The sequence below is a fragment of the Astyanax mexicanus genome, chromosome 1 (assembly GCF_023375975.1).
Source record: "Astyanax mexicanus isolate ESR-SI-001 chromosome 1, AstMex3_surface, whole genome shotgun sequence".
In the NCBI taxonomy this organism is placed as follows: domain Eukaryota; kingdom Metazoa; phylum Chordata; class Actinopteri; order Characiformes; family Acestrorhamphidae; genus Astyanax; species Astyanax mexicanus.
In genome coordinates, this window is record NC_064408.1 from 37,940,286 (window position 1) to 37,961,051 (window position 20,766).

The 20,766-nt window shown below is 37.5% G+C and overlaps 1 protein-coding gene across 6 annotated transcripts in view; it reads right to left on the minus strand.

Moving 5' to 3' along the window:
* The window catches only part of gria3a (glutamate receptor, ionotropic, AMPA 3a), a 91,124-nt gene that overhangs the window by 12,672 nt on the left and 57,686 nt on the right, over window positions 1-20,766 (minus strand). For 3 of the 6 annotated variants that reach the window (XR_007438612.1, XM_007235838.3, XM_049476827.1), the window contains exons 11-14: window positions 16,957-17,330; window positions 14,766-14,964; window positions 5,750-5,997; window positions 3,490-3,604 (exon numbers count right to left, since the gene is read on the minus strand). Coding sequence is in view for 5 of the 6 variants with exons in the window: in XM_007235838.3 (XP_007235900.1) it covers window positions 3,490-3,604; window positions 5,750-5,997; window positions 14,766-14,964; window positions 16,957-17,330 (936 nt within the window). In the remaining variant the exon portion in view is untranslated. Of the gene's footprint in view, window positions 1-3,489; window positions 3,605-5,749; window positions 5,998-14,765; window positions 14,965-16,526; window positions 16,587-16,956; window positions 17,331-20,766 lie in introns of those variants that run through there. The other 3 variants (XM_007235839.3, XM_007235841.4, XM_015602055.3) reach the window with 2 other exon arrangements.

A 20,766-nucleotide genomic window follows, 5' to 3' on the forward strand; every position in this document is an offset into this window, starting at 1 on the left:
AGTAGCCATCACCAGCTGTCCACTGACACTAAATCTGCACCAACACAAACACCTCTGCAGCACACACACAAAAATAGTTATATATAGTGTATGGATACAGTGCATTCCAAGACCAACATGAAACCTTCATTGGGTACCAACACTGGATAGATACAAACTTTTGAGCCTGAAAAAAATGATGAAATTAAGGATAGCATTGCAACTAACATTTGTACCAAAACTTCTGCATAAATACAGATAATTTAACAAGGTTTATACTATTATAAATAAAGTATAATATCTTCAGTAATTAATATTAAAAAGGAAATATACTGTACATTTCTATAAAGTAAACAGCATGGTGCTTCAAAATTTACATCCAATTTACACATGCAGTTTATCTTATTTAAACAGCAAGATTTACCTGTAGTTTGGGAACGTACATGATATAGAAGCATACTGCTCAAAGCAGGAGTTGTTTCCACTGTACAAAAGCAATGTAAATACATGCATCCTGGTTAAAAAACTCCAAAAAAGTGCTACAGGTGTAATATGAGCATGACGCCAACCTCAAACAATTCTGGCAGTAATGTAGCAATAATTAGAGCTAAATATATTAAGAACCAGTGCAAAAGTGGAGTTCTGCCAATATCACTAATGCCAAAACGGAATCAGAAATGTTGAGAAGAATATGTAGTGCTAGATATTAAAATTACAGCAAATTTTGGGCAAGAGAGTTTCCATGCAGAGTTGAAGGTCTGCTGCTGCATAAAGACTTAGCTGGAAAAAGTTTTATTAATATTACAAGTAGCACATGGTACCTCATAAGTGAGCTGTGTCTTAAAAAATTTTCATAGTAAATTTTTTAAAAGATTTTTGTGAAACTTGAGAAACTTTCACTTTGGCAGTTAAACATAGCAATCAATTATAAACATACAACAAAATATATTTACAACAGACAAAAGCAAAATGTCAATTAAACGTCTTACCCCATATGATTCCTCAGCAATAGTTCACCTGAAAAATCCATACTGTCATTTCAAATCAAACAAGCCTTCTTCAGAAATGTTAACATTTTGTAAAATAGCGTAATCAATATTACCTCTTTAAATACAACTAGTACACATAAATTTGGATTCACAATCTGATCTAATCCAAATGACATTTCCAGTTAGACCAGGCCATAGGTCATCTAAACACTGCCAACTAATTACTAATTAGTTAAAACCAGTATCGAATAAATAATTTGTGCTCAAAAAGCATTTCATACTCATGCAGAGCTAAAACTCTGCACATTCTCTAGAGTTTCTGGTTCACACTATACACAACATGTGCAGTATATTTGCTGTGAAGAGTTGAATTACTCCCATCATGCATTGCAGGGCTACAGGCAGGTGAATAAATGAGAAACATGCAGTCCTGATGTCATAACGGACTAGACACCCTCTACCCAGCATGCTCGGTGCAGCTCCGCACAGATCAGACGGCCATCCGGGACATGTTTCTGAAATGTCCTAGAATCTGAGAGCCAATCGGAGAAGAGAATGAACTGCTATAGCCAATCGGAATCTGGAGGTCGGCTGCTTCACTGTGCGGGAGTAACCAAGCACTGGGTGACTAAAAGGCAAGCACAGGAGTTAGAGAAGAGTGTGTGTGTGTGTGTGTGTGAATGGCTTTTCTTGGACTAAGAGTTTGGAGTTTGGTGTTTCTTAACGTCGTCCTTTTTCAAAATGAGTGGAGAGTGAGCCTGCTGTGTGTGGGATTGTGGGAACAGTAGTTTTTATTTTTCATTAGACTTCTCACGTTTGCCTGTGATGCTTAGTCCCCTCAAGACTTCGCTGTTCGCCTCGCTGTTCCTGACTCTACACCTGTTCCTGACTCTTTCATTCCTTGCATTCCAACAGTTGGAGAGTTTGTGAACTGAGTTGGTGAGATTTGAACAGTAAAAAAAGTTAAAAAAGTAAACAGTAAAACTCTATAAAATTTGTCCGCTGTACTTTTTACATAGCAGCCTATGATTTCCCTGGTTGCCATGAAGATGAGAAAAGCAACCGAAACGCACATGGCACTTTTCACAACTGCTTGGCAACCCTAACTACCCCCAAACTACTTCTTAGACTCACATCTAATATTATAAACGCTTATTTCACTCGTCCTCCAGCTAGAATTAAACTAGTTGTAGTACTAGATATGGTTAGAAATGGACAAATATGTAAAACACTACATATAAATAAAATACAAGCAAGACTAAACAGACCCTTACACTAGGGGGCGACAAGTTGTCGATATCTCACTATGTTTGTTTCATGTGGGCATTCAACCAAGGTTCTCATTAACAAAAATAAATAAAATTTAGCATAAATTAAACTTTTCATAAATTAAAAGTAGCATAAACAAACACGTGAGTGGCTGGGCATGTTTAATTCTCCATACAAAAAACAAACTAAATTCTGATTTAAAGTCATAAACTGTGGTACAGTTTATTTAATATTTTTTGTTGCTCATTAACATAAGCCTGTCTTTAATTAACTACGCATATAGAACAGTATTTGAAATTCAGAAAGAATTGTAAAAGCAAATTCCATTCTACTGTCTGTTGCTTATTATTAAAGAGATGCAGTGAGCTACGCTGTACACAAAAATTATGTAGTGCCCTCAAACTCATACTTAATAGTGCCCTGAAATCTCTAGGTAATAAAGTGTGCTGTAAATGCTGAGCAGGCCCCTAGCCACATCAGAAACGCTAGACACGATAAAAAGTCTGGTTAAAATAGTAAAATGGTGCTTTGTTCTCCAGTTTTCAGAAGCAGGCTGTAGAGCTAAACTCAGCGCAGGAAAATAAGGCACCAGGTTTGCTAATATCAACAACAGCCATGTTAAGAGCAAGTATTTTATGAAACTGTAAATATCTTGAGGTATTTACAATATTACTAAACATCAGATATTTTGAGTTTTGTTTAAACATCTCTGTCATGGAACAAAACCCTGTTTCAGTGCAGCACTAATCATTATAGCTTTATCCACCCAAATGTAAAGATTGAGATGGATGTTTTTTTGCCCATTTTTTGCCCAGTGTCGCCCCCTATTGTGAACACAGTGTCACACAAGGGTCACATAAACTGACACAATATGCTAATCTTCACTAGATCACACAGACGACTTTATGTATAAGCAGCAACAACAACAAATCTACATTTCCTAAAGTTTGCGCATCTTTCTTTTGTACCTTTGTTTCATCCCCCTTCTCTCTCTCTCTCCCTCTCTCTCTCTGCTCTCTTCCCTCTGTTAGCCTGATTAAGGGTTCAGTCTGATCGCAGTTTGCTCCGTCCACACCCAAAAAACACCCACTACAGCAGTGGCAGCGACTGGTCGTGACTGGTCATAGTCATGGTAAAGTGCTCAGGCTGTTACTGTTGCTGGGGGTCATGGGTCACAGCCTTGCCGATTACTCGTTGCAGGTTTTTGTTTGTTTGCTTGTTTGTTTGTTTGTTTGTTGAGACTGAGGCTGACCTTGGAGTCGCCTCCCCCGCTGCCACACTCCCCTTTGTCGTACCACCATTTGTTTTTCAGCTTGTCCAAAAGGCCCTGTTCATTCAGCTTTAGCACAGCCAGGTTCACAGCACTTCTTGAAACGATAAAACATAACTCGTAAGAAAAAAAGGATCAGGTCCGTGAGAAATCTAATACCGCAGTGGACTGGTAATGATGTATCCTTAGCAATTAAACCCCTCGCAACCAGGCTCTGCCCACAAATGTGTTCTTCCATAGCTACTGCTGCTCTGTTAGACAGGTTTAACAAAACACTGATTAAAATAATCCCAGTCAACCCCAATCAGAGACTATGTCTCTTAGAATGAATATATATTAATATAAATATATATTAATAACACACTCTAAATGTAGGTATTGTGATATTATAAACTGAGGTGTGTGTTACAGTCTCTCATTAGAGTGAATATACAGGGGTTGAACAATGAAACTGTCATTTTAGTGTGGGAAGTTTCATGGCTAAATTGGACCAGCCTGGTGGTCTATCTTCATCAATTGCGCAGTAAGAGCAGAGTATGATAGTTCAATCAGCAGGGTAAGAGCACAGTTTTGCTCAAAATAATGCAATGCACACAACATTATGGGTGATATACCAGAGTTCAAAATAGGACAAATTGTTGGTGCACGTCTTGCTGGCACATCTGTGATCAAGACAGCAAGTCTTTGTGATGTATCAAGAGCCACGGTATCCAGGGTAACGTCAGCACACAACCAAGAAGGACGAACCACATCCAACAGGATTAACTGTGGACGCTGTAAGAGGAAGCTGTCTGAAAGGGATGTTCGGATGCTAACCCAGATTGTATTCAAAAAACATAAAACACGGCTGCTCAAATCACGGCAGAATTCAATGTGCACCTCAACTCTCCTGTTTCCACCAGAACTGTCCGTCACCAAAATCAATTATTGTGGTCTAAAACCAGGTGTTTCAGTTTCATTGTCTAACCGCTGTATATTAATAACACACTTTTAATGTAGGTATTGTGATATTATAAACTGAGGAGTGTGTTACAGTCTCTTATTAGAGTGAATATAAATTAATAACACACTCTAAAGGTAGGTATTGTGATATCATAATCTGAGGAGTGTGTTACAGTCTCTCATTAGGGATGAATGGGTATTTTAGTAGTGTTCTGTAAGGCTTGTAAAACAGTGCAGCAGTCACTGCAGAAGTGTACATCTGTGGGTTGAGCTTAGTGTGAGGGGATTATGCAGAAACAGAGCTCTCAAATGCTTTGTTAAAGAGGAGAGTACAAGAAGGAGAGATTGGTTAATTGGTTAATTAAAGGGGCTGTTTGATTTGCTGGTTGTTTAACTGCGATTGCTGGGTGCAGGCAGAAGCGTGTGTGGGCGTGAGAGGTGTGAAACACTGAGTGTGGGTGGGGTTAGCAGAGAAATGCAGAATGGAGGGATAGTCCGTCATCAGGAGGAGAAGAAAAATAAACGAAAGAGAAGCAAACAACATGCAGAAAGAGAGAGAAAGAGCAGTCACACAACACCGGGCAGCAAGGGACGACACATCAGAATGCGACACACACATAAACAAGCTGAAACACTTAAGAAATGCATCCAGCAGAAACAATAAGCACAGAGGGAAAGGAGGAGAAGAAAGTAGAGGGACAGAACGAAAAGCAAAAATGCACCACATATGGAAAACTGCAAAAATGAACACAATACGTTTCTTTCTGTTGAGAGAAACACAACATCAACAATGTTAACACAGAGCAGAGAAAACAAATAAACCAATGACTTTCAGTGCCTTTCAAACAGATGATTACAAACAAACAGAACACGTGACACTGCATTACCTCTTCATGACCTCAGAGAGACAGAACAACAGAGAGAAACAGAAACAAGAAGGAGAAGAAAGACAAAGCGACAGATGAAAAGAGAAAATAAGGATAACGGAAAAAAGATGATAATGTAGAAACCAAAACAGGGAAAGTCAAAAAGAGGAGACAGAAGAAAAAGAAAAACCAGGATTTGTGAAGGCAAAATAAAAGAGAGAGTGAGTAGAAGAACAAGTGAAATATGAAAAGAGTGAAAGAAAAAACAGTATAAGAGAAAAATGAAGAGAGAGAGATAGGGAGACAGACAAATAGAAATAGAGCAGCAGGACAGACAGATAAAAAGAGAGAGAGAGAGAGAGAGAGAGATGGTGGTATCAGGGGGGGTGGAATACTATAACAACATTACTGGATTGTTATATTATTCCACCCACCTTAATGCCGACCCCTTGGGCGTGGCCACTCCGTATCCTTTGGAGTCCAGGTTCCCTCCCACCTTCATGGTATCGCATGGCTTTCTCTGCTCGATGTACTCGTTCATGGTGGACTCGAGAAGAAACGCAAACTTCCCCTTCGACTTCCGCACACGCGCCACTCCATCCGGCGTGGTCTTGGCAAACACCGAGGGCTCAGCCGACTTCATATACGACCACATCTTCTCATAAACCGCAATCTTAGAGCGCTGAGAAACAGCGCGAGAGAGAGAGAAAGAAAAACACAGAGACAGAGTGAGAGAACCCCGTCATAACATTATAATAACCCTGATGTCGCCTGAAAATAATAAAAAAATAAAAAAATATATATATGGGCAATTCCAAACAATAATCCAGTCAAAATAATAAAACCAGAATACTCTAAAAAAATAAACCTCTAATATCCTGAACTAAACCTAAAAATGACTTTAAGTAATCCATGCATAACATCCAAATAACCAAGTCAGTACTTAAAATTAACCCTGCCATAATCTGAACACAACCCTGAAATAACCTAAAAATAGCCTCATCACATCCTGAAAATAAAACTGTCATAAATTGAAAAAAAAAAACCCTCTGATAGCCTAAAATAACCCTGTCATAACCTAAAAATAGCCTCATCATATTCTGAAAATAACCCTGTTATAACATGAAACACCTGATAGCCTAAAATAACCCTGTCATAACCTAAAAATAGCCTCATCATATTCTGAAAATAACCCTGTTATAACATGAAACACCTGATAGCCTAAAATAACCCTGTCATAACCTAAAAATAGCCCCATCATATTCTGAAAATAACCCTGTTATAACCTGAAAACCCTCTGATAGCCTACAATAACCCTGTCATAAGATTAAAAATAGCCTCATCATATTCTGAAAATAACCCTGTTATAACCTGAAAACCCTCTGATAGCCTACAATAACCCTGTCATAAGATTAAAAATAGCCTCATCATATTCTGAAAATAACCCTGTTATAACTTGAAAAACCCTCTGATAGCCTAAAATAACTCTGTCATAACCTAAAAATAGCCCCATCATATTCTGAAAATAACCCTGTTATAACCTGAAAAACCCTCTGATAGCCTAAAATAACCCTGTCATAACCTAAAAATAGCCCCATCATATTCTGAAAACAACCGTTATAACTTGAAAAACCCTTTGATAGCCTAAAATAACCCTGTCATAACCTAAAAATAGCCTCATTGTATTCTGAAAATAACCCTGTTATAACCTGAAAAACCCTCTGATAGCCTACATAACCTAAAAATATCCCCATTATATTCTGAAAATAACCCTGTTATAACCTTAAAAACCCTCTGAAAGCCTAAAATAACCCTGTCATAAGATAAAAATAGCCTCATCATATTCATAACCGTCATAACCTAAAAATACCCCAGTCATGACCTGAAAAAGACCCAGCCATGACCCTGTGGCCTCTGGTTGGATACTGTGGTTCTGCAGGAGGAATGTGACCTCATCTCTGCAGCAGTGCTGCTAACAGCCACCAAGTGGAAGTCAAGAAGAACCTCTTGAGAACACACATACACACACACGCGCGTACACAGACATTAATAGGACAAACACACATACTCCTTAGATAAGTAGGACAAACTCAGGACTGCTCACGCGCACGCACACACACACACACACACACAAACTCATCCCATAGAGCTTAAGTAGGTTAGCATGACCTCCAAACAGCTGGTGTGTGGGGGTTTATTCTAAAAAAAAAAACGTATGTGTGTGTGTACACACACCTCTGGGAAGTTATAAGGGACAGACTGAACTGCAGAATAAGCAGCTACTGCAAATTCCAGCTGAACACAAAATCCAGAAAATGTATTTATTTAAATATAAATGCTGACAAACAGCTGTAGCTGATGGCTGGTGAATATTTTAGATTGGATTATCATTAAAGTTACAGCACATCACTTGAATCAGTATGTTAACAGAATTAATACAATCAGTGCAATCAGTGTAAACTTCAGCTTTCCAGCATCTGACAATGTTTCACATTACAAAGTGATTTTTTTACAGTTTGGAGCTCCACCTCTCCAAAGATCCAAGAAGCATTTAATCTCTGAGGAGTCTTCTGGTTTGTCTTCTGGATTTGTGGGTGTTATACATCGATTAACACCCAAGTTTTTACACATATGCACACGACCCAAGGTATCTATACCATGACTGAATCAGACACAGCAGTGCTGCTGAAGTTTTTAAACACTGTGTCCTCTCATTGTTCACTCCATTAGACACTCATTCCTATTGGGAAACCAGTTTGTTGCCTCAATTTTTGTACCAGGAGTGGCATAAAGTTATCCAAAAGCAGTGTGTAAGACTGATGGAGAAGAACATGCCAAGATGCATGAAAACTGTGTTTACAAAAACAGAGTTATTTCCCCAAATATTGATTTTTGAACTCTTAAAACTTTATGAATATGAACTTGTTTTCTTTGCATTATTTGAGGTCTGATAGCTCTGCAGCTTTTAAGGTATTTCAGGCATTTCTTATTTTCTGCAAACAAATGCTCTAAATAACAATATTTTTATTTGGAATTTGGATGAAATGTTGTCCGTAGTTTATAGAATAAAACAACAACGTAAATTGTACTCAGACATAAACCTATAACTAGCAAAATCAGATAAACTGATTTAGAAAAATCTCTTAATTGTTTCTAGAGCTGTATACATATAATGCAATGCAATATGTAGTTTTAGAAATAAAACGTCATGTTCCATAAATGTGTCATATCCTGGATATAAGATAGTTATAAATATTTTATTCATGTTTCAGAAATGCATTCTTCAGTGCATATGCAGTTACCCTTCAAATAAAATGTTGCCAAATGTTCTAGATTTCACACCAGATAATAACATTTTGTCTTATTTGTTTGATTTAGTTCATCTTGCCCATTTTTATGGACTGTAAAAATCTGACAAAGTTTAAGGTCACATTTATTCTGAAATAAAGACAATTCTAAAGGGTTCACAAAATCTCATCTGACAGCTGGAGAATAAAGTTTCATCACATAATAATTTGTGCAGGGCTTCTAAAGGACTGAGCACTGATGTGGTTTCTGTCAGATCAAAAACATAACAGAAAATCACCCCTGGCCATCCCCTTGTGCCCTCCTGACAGAATAGTATTTGGACATTTGGTCCTATACACCTACGCCAACTTTTGTGGTGCTGCAGTAACAGACCATTTCAAGGTTTGCTTTGGCTTTGTGTCCACCACCAGTGCCAGCTGTGTAGTTGACAGCGCTAGGAATACACATATTTTTGTGTGATTTCTATGGGTACATCATACGGGTGGACTTGTCACTTTTGGTGGTGAAGAACTCTTTTCTTTTTCACAGATGGTGGCAGTTTGCTTTGAATTTTGTTCATGGTGCCAATCAGACTGTTCTTCTTGTGTGGCAGTGCCTTATTTGGGTCAAGGGAAGAAAAACTCTGTCTGCGGTGATGTTTCTTCATTTTCTACATAAAGCTCAGCCAATTTCAGACACCAAACTCTCTCTATCTTTGAGTTTCTGCCCAGGACAGCGTCTAGGTCTGCTACTTCTGGTTTGTTTGGCATACCCAAGGTGGAGCAGCAGCGCTGTGCTTTTGTTGAAAAGAGTTGCTCATCCACTGTGAAATCAGCACCAGGTTCAAAGCAGGAGATGTTATCCTGGACAGGTCTGTCCCACACATCATACAATTTTGCAGGTGTGTGCTTCAGGTATCTTTATTGTTGAACTGCAGGAATAGTACAATTTGTTTCAGGATGTTACTTCCATGAAAATTGAGAACAATCATGTACTGAGAGGCTGACATCCCACAATAGAGCCCCTGTTCCAAATTTGGCAACCTAAATCTCGAATAAAGGTTTCAGTTGACCACATTCAGCTATCTCCTCCATGCTTTTAAAATTGTGCTGAGAGACACAACAAACCATCATGAATGGATGTGCCATCCTGAAGAAGCTGAATTACCTGTGCAAACTGAAAGGGCTGCAAGGACACTATAAAAAAGCAAAACTAGAGAAGAATCAGTCAGTATGGATAAGGAGAGAGTATTCTTCTGTGGACACCAGTGGAAAACCATTGCTTTTTTGGCGGTTGTCTTGGGTAGATTGATGTTTTTGACGTGTATGTTTTTTTTGTTTGTGTTATACTGTGTAGATTAAGCATTCCTTCATTTTTTTGCGCAGTGTATATGTATATGGGTCATTCCACAGAATGAGTGCCATTTCTGTCCCCAGGAAATTACATGTGTAAATGTGCACAAAAATAACTAAGCATAGTGTCTTGTAAAATGACCTAATTGCAAAAGTAAGATATGTAATTTGAAACATTTACAAAAACTACTTAGAAAAAAGGGATATGTTTCTCTCTGTCCCTTATTCTCTAACTATAAAGTTTATTATGAAATATAATTATTATTAAATCCTTCAGAGCTGTAATTGTTTTCCATTTAAAGATTATGAGTTTCTTTGATTTTACCTAATTTTAAACCTCTGGAATATAATTAAGAGGAAGATGGATGATCACAAGTCATTAAACCAAACTGAAATGCATGATTTTTTTGCACCAAGAGTGGCATGAAGTTATCCAAAAGCAGTGTGTAAGACTGGTGGAGGAGAACATGTCAAGATGCATAAATAGTTTACAGAAAAAAGAACAATGTTCATTTTACTCAAACATATACCTATAAATAGCAAAATCAGAACAGCTGTCAGAGAGAGCTGTATATATCTGTATCGAATGCTTGAAGGGGAGAATTTCACCCCTTAGAAGGAGGATTTCACCCCTTCCCCTTGTAACTCTGTTCCAAGGGAAAGTGTTACACTCAAAAACAAGGGGTAGGGGTACAAAAGAGAAATGGGATTGGGTCTAAGAATTGCACAGTCTTGCACTCTAGAACTGGATGTAAATATAACAGAAGACTGAAGTAGATGAACCGAAACAATGGTGTATTCCTGCTTTTCACCTGTTGATAATAGAAAGTGTACCCCAGTGCAGAATATATCAGACATTATTCCAAAATCAGAGATTAATTCCTGTAGAGACTTGTGTTTATATGGTTGTTTCTACAGGTTCTTTATTAAACACTGCTATCAAGAACACAACTGGATAAAATGGACAGATATTAGTTAGTGTGGTTAACAGGTGTGTGTGTGTTTGTTTTTGTGTGGCTGGAATTCCTGCAGTTATTTTACGCTGCCACAGCAGCAGCAGCTGGCCACTAGAGGGCGACAACATGCAGCCTTTATGTGTCCAGCTGCAGTGTTAGATTCTGCGGCAGGTGCAGCAGAGAATGTATTTCTAATGCAGTGTTTCTCAGCGCTGGTCCTCTGCTCTGCACGTTTAATGCTTTGCTTTCTCCTAATGCTCCAGGTTAACTGTTCCAATAAGAAATGCCACTTGACAGTGCCTTAAACGTTTAAAACGAAAGGGTTTATATCGATTTTTTTGTGTAAAATCCTTATTTGTAAATGTACACAAAAATGTGATCTAATTCCCTTGTTACAGAACAGCGTCAAGCATTTCTCAATCTAGTTTTACAGCCTGACTCTTCTCTGATTTTCAGCCAGACATCTGTGAGCACCTACAGCCAACCAGTAAGTGAATCAGCTCACCAGCCATTTAGCACTCAGTAATGAGAATGGTGGTCCATTAATAAACAGAATACAAACCAATCAGCTCTTATAGGCAGAATACAAACCAATCAGCTCTTATAGGCAGAATACAAACCAATCAGCTCTTAATGGGCAGAATACAAACCAATCAGCTCTTAATAGGCAGAATACAAACCAATCAGCTCTTATAGGCAGAATACAAACCAATCAGCTCTTAATGGGCAGAATACAAACCAATCAGCTCTTAATAGGCAGAATACAAACCAATCAGCTCTTAATAGGCAGAATACAAACCAATCAGCTCTTAATAGGCAGAATACAAACCAATCAGCTCTTAATGGGCAGAATACAAACCAATCAGCTCTTAATAGGCAGAATACAAACCAATCAGCTCTTAATGGGCAAAATACAAACCAATCAGCTCTTAATAAGCAGAATATGAGCCAATCAGCTTATAATAAGCAGAATACAAACTAATCAGCTCTTAATAGGCAGAATACAAACTAATCAGCTCTTAATAGGCAGAATACAAACTAATCAGCTCTTAATAGGCAGAATACAAACCAATCAGCTCTTAATAGGCAGAATACAAACCAATCAGCTCTTAATAGGCAGAATACAAACCAATCAGCTCTTAATAGGCAGAATACAAACCAATCAGCTCTTAATAGGCAGAATATGAGCCCAGCAGCTTATAATAAGCACAATACAAACCAATGAACTTGTTATAAGCATAATACAAACCAAGCAGCTATTAAGAGGCAGAATACAAACCATTCAGCTATTAATAGGGAGAATACAAACCAATCAGCTCTTCATAGATAGAATATTAACCAATCAGTTCCTAATAGGCACAATTGAGAGGAAGAATTCTGACCAATCAGCACCTTTTGACCAATCAGCACTTGAGAGGAAGAATTCTGACCAATAAGCACTTGAGAGGCAGAATTCTGACCAATCAGCTCTTAATAGGTAGAATACAAACAAATAAGCTCTTAATTCACAGAATACAAACGAATCAGCACATAATAGGCAGAATTCTGTCCAATCAGCTCTTAATAAGCAGAGTATGAGCCAATCAGCTTGTAATAAGCAGAATACAAACCAATCAGCTCTTTAAAGGCTGAATACAAACCAATCAGCTCTTAATAGGCAGAATTCTGACCAATCAGCACTAAATAGGTAGAATGCAAGCAAAGAAGCTCCTAATATGCAGAATACAAACGAATTAGCACATAATAGGCAGAATTCTGACCAATCAGCATTTAACAGGCAGAATGCTGAACATTCATCACTTAATAGGCAAAATGCCGGCCAATAAGCTCTCATTGTTAGTAACATTAACATATGTCTGCTCTAACAAAAACTGAAATGTGCTGGCAAGTGTTCAGTATTTTTTATGTATATATATTTTTTTTACTTCTAAAGAAACATCCTGACTAAAAGACAAGAAACATATATTTTAATTACATTTTCGACATATTATTTTACATTTACATCCATTCAATACAGACTTGCTTAGTTATTTTTTGGTGTAATGGACAGAATATGAGATGGCCAGGCTACAGAAATAGAATAAGCCCAGGCACAGATTAAATTACTCTGTAAATGGAGATTTCCTTCTTCCCTCCATTCAGGAGCTGTAGGACGAGTGTCAGCAGAGGTCAAGTAATGCTGCATCATCTTTTCAGTACTAAATCAGTGAAACTTTAATGTGAGACCAAAGCTAATTATGCTTAATTTAATTTATATTTATAGTAGACGATACCATTTCTGATACCTCACTCATTGTTGTATTTTAACTTTGCAGTCTGAAAGTCTGTGATGGGTGCTTATTTCTCATTAACATTAGTTTTTTGTAATATCCAGTCCTGGTGACACAGCTGAACAGGTGTGAGAAGGTTCAAAGATATGAGAGGTGAACATCGCCCTCTAGGGGCTGTACGGTTCCCCCACGGAGGTAAATGAAGTTTATGGAGAAGCGAAAATACAGCAACAGGTTTTAAGCTCCAGTTTTACCCAAACAGCACTGTTTACAACTTAGGCCATATGAGCAACAGCACTATAATCTGCTGAGTCACACACATACACACTTGCACACACACACCACAGGCTGTTTGTGATGGTAATGTGTAGTGACAGAGATGACCTCATCACGTCAGCGAAGTGGACTATCTGGGTCAGCCTAAAAAAATGCCCGGGCCTTATGTCCCTATTCTTACACAACACACACAAACACACACAACAACCTCCAACATATGTGTGGACATACTTACATACATATACAGAGACACACATACACTTATTATTTGAGTCAAATACAAGTTAAAGCTCCAATCATTTTCATCAGTACTTGCTGAACCAGGCGTTCACTTACATTAAGCTGTTTAATCTCAATAGAAACACACTGACCAATAAAGCAGGACTCTGTGGAGCAGCTGTGAGGACATGAGTCTAAGGTCACTGTGCCCCCGCACTGGGCTGAGGATCAGTGAAACTACATTCTCTGGAGTAACGAACACATCTAAGATGAGTTTAAGCAGCAAAGCTAATCATGCAACATCTGTACCTCACCTGACTGATGCTCTTGTGAGGCTGAGTGCAATCAGACCCTTCTCAACACACAGCAGTGTTCCAACACATATAGTCTTACAGACTTGCCAGAAATGTAGATATTGTTACTGCAGTAAAGAGCCTGTTAAAAATACTCTAGAAACTCTGGAGGAACATCTGTACAAAGACTTTTTCTTCTGTTAAAGAAGTGCATTTAATCAATCTCACAGCACTCAGCTTGCTTCATTTAAACACAAAAAAACTATATCTATAAGAATCTGATTCAGTTCCACCCATTTAACATGTATTATTTTAGCCCCACCCATTTATCCCACAGCAGTTTGGCCCCCCTCATGCTATAAAAGTTATAAGAGCTGCATTCCAAAGTGTAGGCGGCAGTCGAGGTAGCATGGGTAGCACTTCAAGTCAACAAGTCAAAAACAGCTAAATCTGAATGTCAGCTGCATTTCTGGGTCTACATGAAGGGTTTTGTTTACTTTAGGACAGCCATCCAAGAAATATGGGCTGAGAAATGCAGCCTAGTTTGGATGCAGGGACAATACAGGGTAGTCAATCATAACAGAGATCATTTACGTTGATCAGACTTTAGAGCAACAACAAAAAAAAAAAACAGTCAGTTTAAGGATAAAGAAGTTGGAAAATGGTCCTGACAATTAGCATCATAAAGGACGTAAAGGCTTATTCTATTAACTTTTGTTGTACCCAAAACAACAATACATCTGTGTCAAGCTTGTCATGCTTTTTCTAGAGTGTGTTGGGTAGGAGAGCGCCTTACCCTAAAAAACTCTTTAGTGGATCCGGAGTCCAGCGTGCCGTACGCTATCTCCGTCTGTTTGGCCAGATCTTCAGCACTCTCTATAGGAGAGACCATCCTCTCCACAGTGAGGAACGCAGCCAGGTTAGCCGTGTAGGATGAGATGATGATGAGAGTGAAGAACCACCAAACACCACCTACAATACGACCTGACAGAGACCTGAGAGAAAGGGGAAAAATAGGGAGTGAAGGGGAAAAGAGATGGAAAAAAGAGAAAGAGAAGGACAGAGAGTGCATCAAGAGGAAATATAAAGAGAGAAGTAGAGGGGGTTGAGGGGAAACTGGAAAAAAGGGACAGAGAGCGAGAACAAAAAGCAAGCGCACTGCAGTAGACATGTTAATCCCAATCAAGAACAGCTAATGTTATACTGGAAACATGTTAATCCAGAACACTACTCTACTTCCGAGAAACATAACCCAGCTGTGTACATTCTAACCAATTAACATAGTCTAGAGAGGAGTAAGAGCATTAAAAATCCAGAACAGATCAACCTACTATTGAGCAATACAAACAGTAACAGCTGTTTCTATTCTAGACCAGTCTACATCAAGAAGAGCTAATCTTACTTTAGTGCAATATACATCAACAACAGCAAATCCTACTCTAAAGCAGTTTAATCTGGAACTGCTAATTTTACTACAGAGCAGTGAACATCTAAGATAGCAAATCAAACTCAAGAACAGTTTAAATCTGGTACATCTAATCATAGTCTAGAGCAGTTTAAATCCAGGAGAACATATCTTACTATAAAACAAATTAAATAAAAAAATGAATCCTACTCTAGAGCAGATTGAGTCTAGAATAGCTATTTTTGCACAGAGCAAAGTATATTAAAAACATATAATCATACTCTAGAGCACATTAAATCTAGGATAGCTATTTTGTCTACAGAGAAATGTTTTTTTAAAAACAGATAATCCTACTCTAGCTAATTTTACCACAGAGCATTTTATATTAAACAGCTAATCCTACTCTTTTTAAATCAACAGACAATTCAGCTCCTGAGTAGTTAAACTAAAGAACAGCTTAACTTACTCTAGAAGAGTTTAAACAGCTAACTTTACTATAGAGCAGCTTAAATATAAATCTACTCCAGAGCAGTGCAAATCCCAAACTATTCCAGAACAGTTCATTTTTCTCCAAAGCACAGTTTATTAAGAAAAGTGCTACTCCAGATGTTTCTGTTTCTAGACTGCAGTAATGCTCTGAAGGTTTTCTCCACAAAGCTGAAAGTGTTATTCTTCTCCAGACTTATGAAACGTTAGAGCATTCCACGCTTACAGCCTCAGGTCAAAGAAAGGACAAACAGTACAGTCCAAACTCATGAAGAGGCGAAAGATGATGAAGGATGACAGGACGGATACATGTCAAGAATGGAGGAAGATATTCCAGAAAATGGATCGTCAGAAGATAGAAGTGAAAATGGAGTGAATGAATAAATGAATGAAAACTCCGAGAGGCATGATGAAATGAGTAATGGGGCGATGAAAGACGGGTCCTGATGAAGGAGTGAATCGAGCTGAGTGAGGTTCCAGTAAAACAGCTCATACACACCAGACTGCTGAAAGTGAAACGGAGACATGCAGCAAAAACACGGTAACCCTCCAAGAGAAACAACGAAGAGCGAGAGAAAGACAAGGAGAGAGAAAGAGATATAGACAGGATAGAGAGAGTCAAAGAGAGAAAGAGAGAGAGCGAGCGGTCGAGAGAGACATACTCACTGAGTCTGTGCATTTTACAGTCAGCACATGGTGAATATGAGTTACTTTAGTGGACACTCCCTAAATAAACCGAAGCGAGAAGGAGAATTTTCAAAAGAGGTAAAAAAGAGAAATTTAAACAAGAAAAAAGAGATAAACAAAATGAGCTGAACTCAGACAGCATACAGAAAAATGATTCAATGAATGAATAAATGAATGAATAAATGAATTAATGAATGAACAGTTAATGCAATGAAAGCAAGCAATGTTCAACCGAAATAACAGATAAGCACCATGGCATCGTGACTGAAGGACGAAACAACTATAAAATGCAGAGAAACAACTGGTGTGAGAAAGAGAGAGAGAGAGATCGACAAAGAGAGAATGGGGAGATGATGAAGATGTATGAGGTGAAGGATGGTCGTTTCTGGGTTTTGAATGGAGAACCAACCTTGGCGAGATATCGCATCCTTGCTGCATGAAGGCTCCCAGAGAGAACCACAAGCTGTTGAAGATGCCAAAGTCATTGGGAGGGTCTGGAGGGCTCTGTGGGTCCTTTGCCTCGTCACTGTCGTCCAGGTGCCACTCATACGGGCTGAAGCGGCTGACCAGGAAAAGAACGACACTCACGCCGATGTAGGCGAACACGATGCACATCCAGATCTCGTAGGCCAGCGGGTCCAGGAACGAGAACACGCCGGGCTTTGACTTCTGCGGCTTCTTGATCATGATGGAGATACCCAGGCTCATGAAGGGCTTCGAGAAGTCTATCACTTCCTCTCGTACCAGAGTAATGGTCAGCGGTGCGACCGCTATGTCCGCTCTCTACAAACACACACACACACATAGAATGGACAGAGAGAGTTACAATCACATGTGACCAATCACCAAGAAGAAAATCTCATTAACACAAGCCCTGTCCCCTTTTCCCTATATGTAGTCAATCTGTTGGATATCCTAGATTTGTTTATTTACACTGAAAATACAAGGCTAATGAATCTAACAAGTCATAGAAGTGTATTGTGAATCAATTAGCACTGAAGCTACATTTCTTATGTAGCCAACTAGTAATAAAATTGTATGACTCCCCAATTAGCACTGAAGCTTTGAGGTTTATGTAGCCAATTAACTAACTAAGTAATCAAACTGCACACTCAATTAATTATTACTGAAGCTGTGTTGCTAATGTAGCCAACAAATAATAGAATTGGAAAACTCACCAATTAGCATTGAAGCTACATTGCTAATGTATCCAACAAGTAATAAAACTGTATAACTCACCAATTAGCACTGAAGCTATGTTGCTAATGTAGCCAACTAGTAATATAATTCTATAATCCACCAATTTGCACTGAAGCTACATTGCTTATGTAACCAATAAGTAATGCAATTGTATAAGTTACAAATTAGCACTGAAGCTACGTTGCTAATGTAGCTAACACGTAATAAAATTGTATAATTCACCAATTAGCACTGAAGCTGTGTTGTTAATGTAGCCAATTAGTAATAAAATTGTATAATTCACCAATTAGCACTAAAGCTATGTTGCTAATGTAGCCAACTAGTAATATAATTGTACAACTCGCCTATTAGCATTGAAGCTTTGAGACTTATGTAGCCAATTAACTAACTAAGCAACCAAACTGCACACTCAATAAATATTATTATAGATATTATTACTAAAGCCATGTTGCTAATGTAGCCAACAAGTTATAAAATTGTATAATTCACCAATTAGCACTAAAGCTACGTTGCTAATGTAGCCAATAAGTAATACAATTGTATAATTCACCAATTAGGACTGAAGCTACGTTGCTAATGTAGCCAATAAGTAATACAATTGTATAATTCACCAATTAGCACTGAAACTACGTTGCTAATGTAGCCAACAAGTAATAAAATTGTATAATTCACCAATTAGCACTGCAGCTTTGAGGCTAATGTTACCAAGTAACTACCGGTAAGTAACAGAACTACACACCCAATCAATTAGCACTGAAGCTAAGAAGCTAATTTAGCCAAGACTTATTTGGTCAAATCTGTTTTAAATCAGACACAACCATAGCAATTGTTATTTTTGCACATTATTGTAAATGAGCATCATTTTCTGGTAATAGAATAAACATGTGTTTTTTGATTATAAAGAATGCTTCTCACTACCTGTTTTATTCACAAATCAAATGGTCACCAAATTCATTATTTCAATGTTACATAGTCTTACATATGGCCCTAAAATATATCACAATACTAAAGAGTATTTATTTGTTTAAAAAAAAAATCTTGGGGGGAATATAAATTTTATATTTTATATAATTATATATATTGGGAATATAAAAAAAAAAAACATTGAATTAAAAAAAAATCAAGAATACTTTACTGGAACAAAACAAATATTACATTTAATTTGGGGATATTATTACATACAATACAATGTGGCACATCCCTGGTATTTTTGTAACAGAAGTCAATGATCCAATATGTCATAATACTAATAATGTACTCCAGATATCCAGGATTGAGGTAAAATGAATGATGCTTGACAGATATAATTTGTCTCTAATAGATATTTAATAGGAAATGAGAACAGTGTTAATTTTCTTTTGCTACAAACAGCAAAAAGGTGGCCCTAAAATAACATCACAATATTTCAGTTTTTGCAATAAATATAATCACACATTTTGGCGATATTATTGCTCACGATTCAATATGGCAAACCCCTAGTGTTAATAACATAAATATTTTATAATATTTATTTAAGAGCCAACAAGATTTTTTTTTTTGAGAAAAACATTTTGTCACTGTTAAATTTAATAATTATTGTGTTATTATAGTAAAATATGAAATCAACCTCTAACTTCATATAATCCTCAGTACAAATAACTCTACAGGACACAATGAACTGTATTTACTAAAGAACAGTTCTGACAACCACATCCTTTACTATAAATACTAGAGATTGTTTACAGATGTTTTCCACAGTACTTTTCCCAATAAAATGTTGCAAAAGGAAAACGTTTTTGAGTATAAAATTTACAGTTGCCATCTTTTACTTTGAGAACATGCATTTTGGGGTGCAATAATGGCAACGTAAGTGGCAGTATTTTGCCTTATATTAACAGTGAAATTCTGGCAACCACAGATTTGTTTTAACAGCGTAGTCATATAATAACAGTTTCCACTTCATTGCATTTAGCTGTAAAACTGAATGTGTGTGGAGTTAGTGAGCCATTACTAAACGTAATAGATTCACTAAATGATTCACAAAATAAAATGGATGAAGAGGGTGTAAAAGGAGCTGCAGCTTGATGCTCGTTGGAGCGTCTGAGGAGAGTGTTTACTGATTTAAGCATGCAGTCAGTTTGTACAAGGCCCAGGCCTTCTATTGGCTGATAGCTACAGTATATTTTCCTCTGTATAAAACTAACTTGGATACACATGTTAATTAGAAAGCTACATTTAGGCTGAGGGGAAGCAGGGTAGAGGTGTAAAATGAGATTTTACTTGAACTTTTTTATTCACATATGTATTTATTTAGTTGAATGGAAAATAGAAATGTGTAAAACTGTAGAAATTACCTGTTTAATCAATCAATAGCAGCCAATGCCTCTGAATGGATGATTGCATACTGTACATCACTCTGTACAGTCAGACTGAGAGTACTGACCTACTGATGGATCACTCATGACCCGTTCTCCCAGTATTGATTTATCTGAGCCCAGCAGTCTGCAGTTCTGATTTAGCGCATCCAGCACTTTCTACTCTATCCGGGCTCATTACTACATCAGAGATTATGTATTGAAAATCAGTAGGAAGGACTGAGGGCATTCTAGACATTTAAAAAAGGCATTGCAAATTCATTCTGGGAAAAAAATAATAATAAATATCCTAAATAAATGTAACTTAAAATAAATTTTAGTTCATTGTTATTCAGTATAACAGTCCTTGTTTTTAAACTCTGATTACACTGCAGTGGTAAAAAAGAATTACATTTGTAAAACAATAAACAGAAAACTGTCCAATCAGGACTGTTTTCTCAGTGGTATCTGGGCAGATAAGCTAAACAAACTCGACCATTAGTTGTTACTTGACTGGTTCCATCACAGTTAGGAATTCCAGCTTTAGGTTCTAGATTCTAGGTATCTACTTCTAGTTAAGCTGTTAGCAGGTATCAGTCAGTTATAAAGGTTAAAGAGTGGCAGCAGCTCTGAGTCAAAAGTCTTCACTGAATATAATGTAACAAAAAAAATCATATTCTTACCGT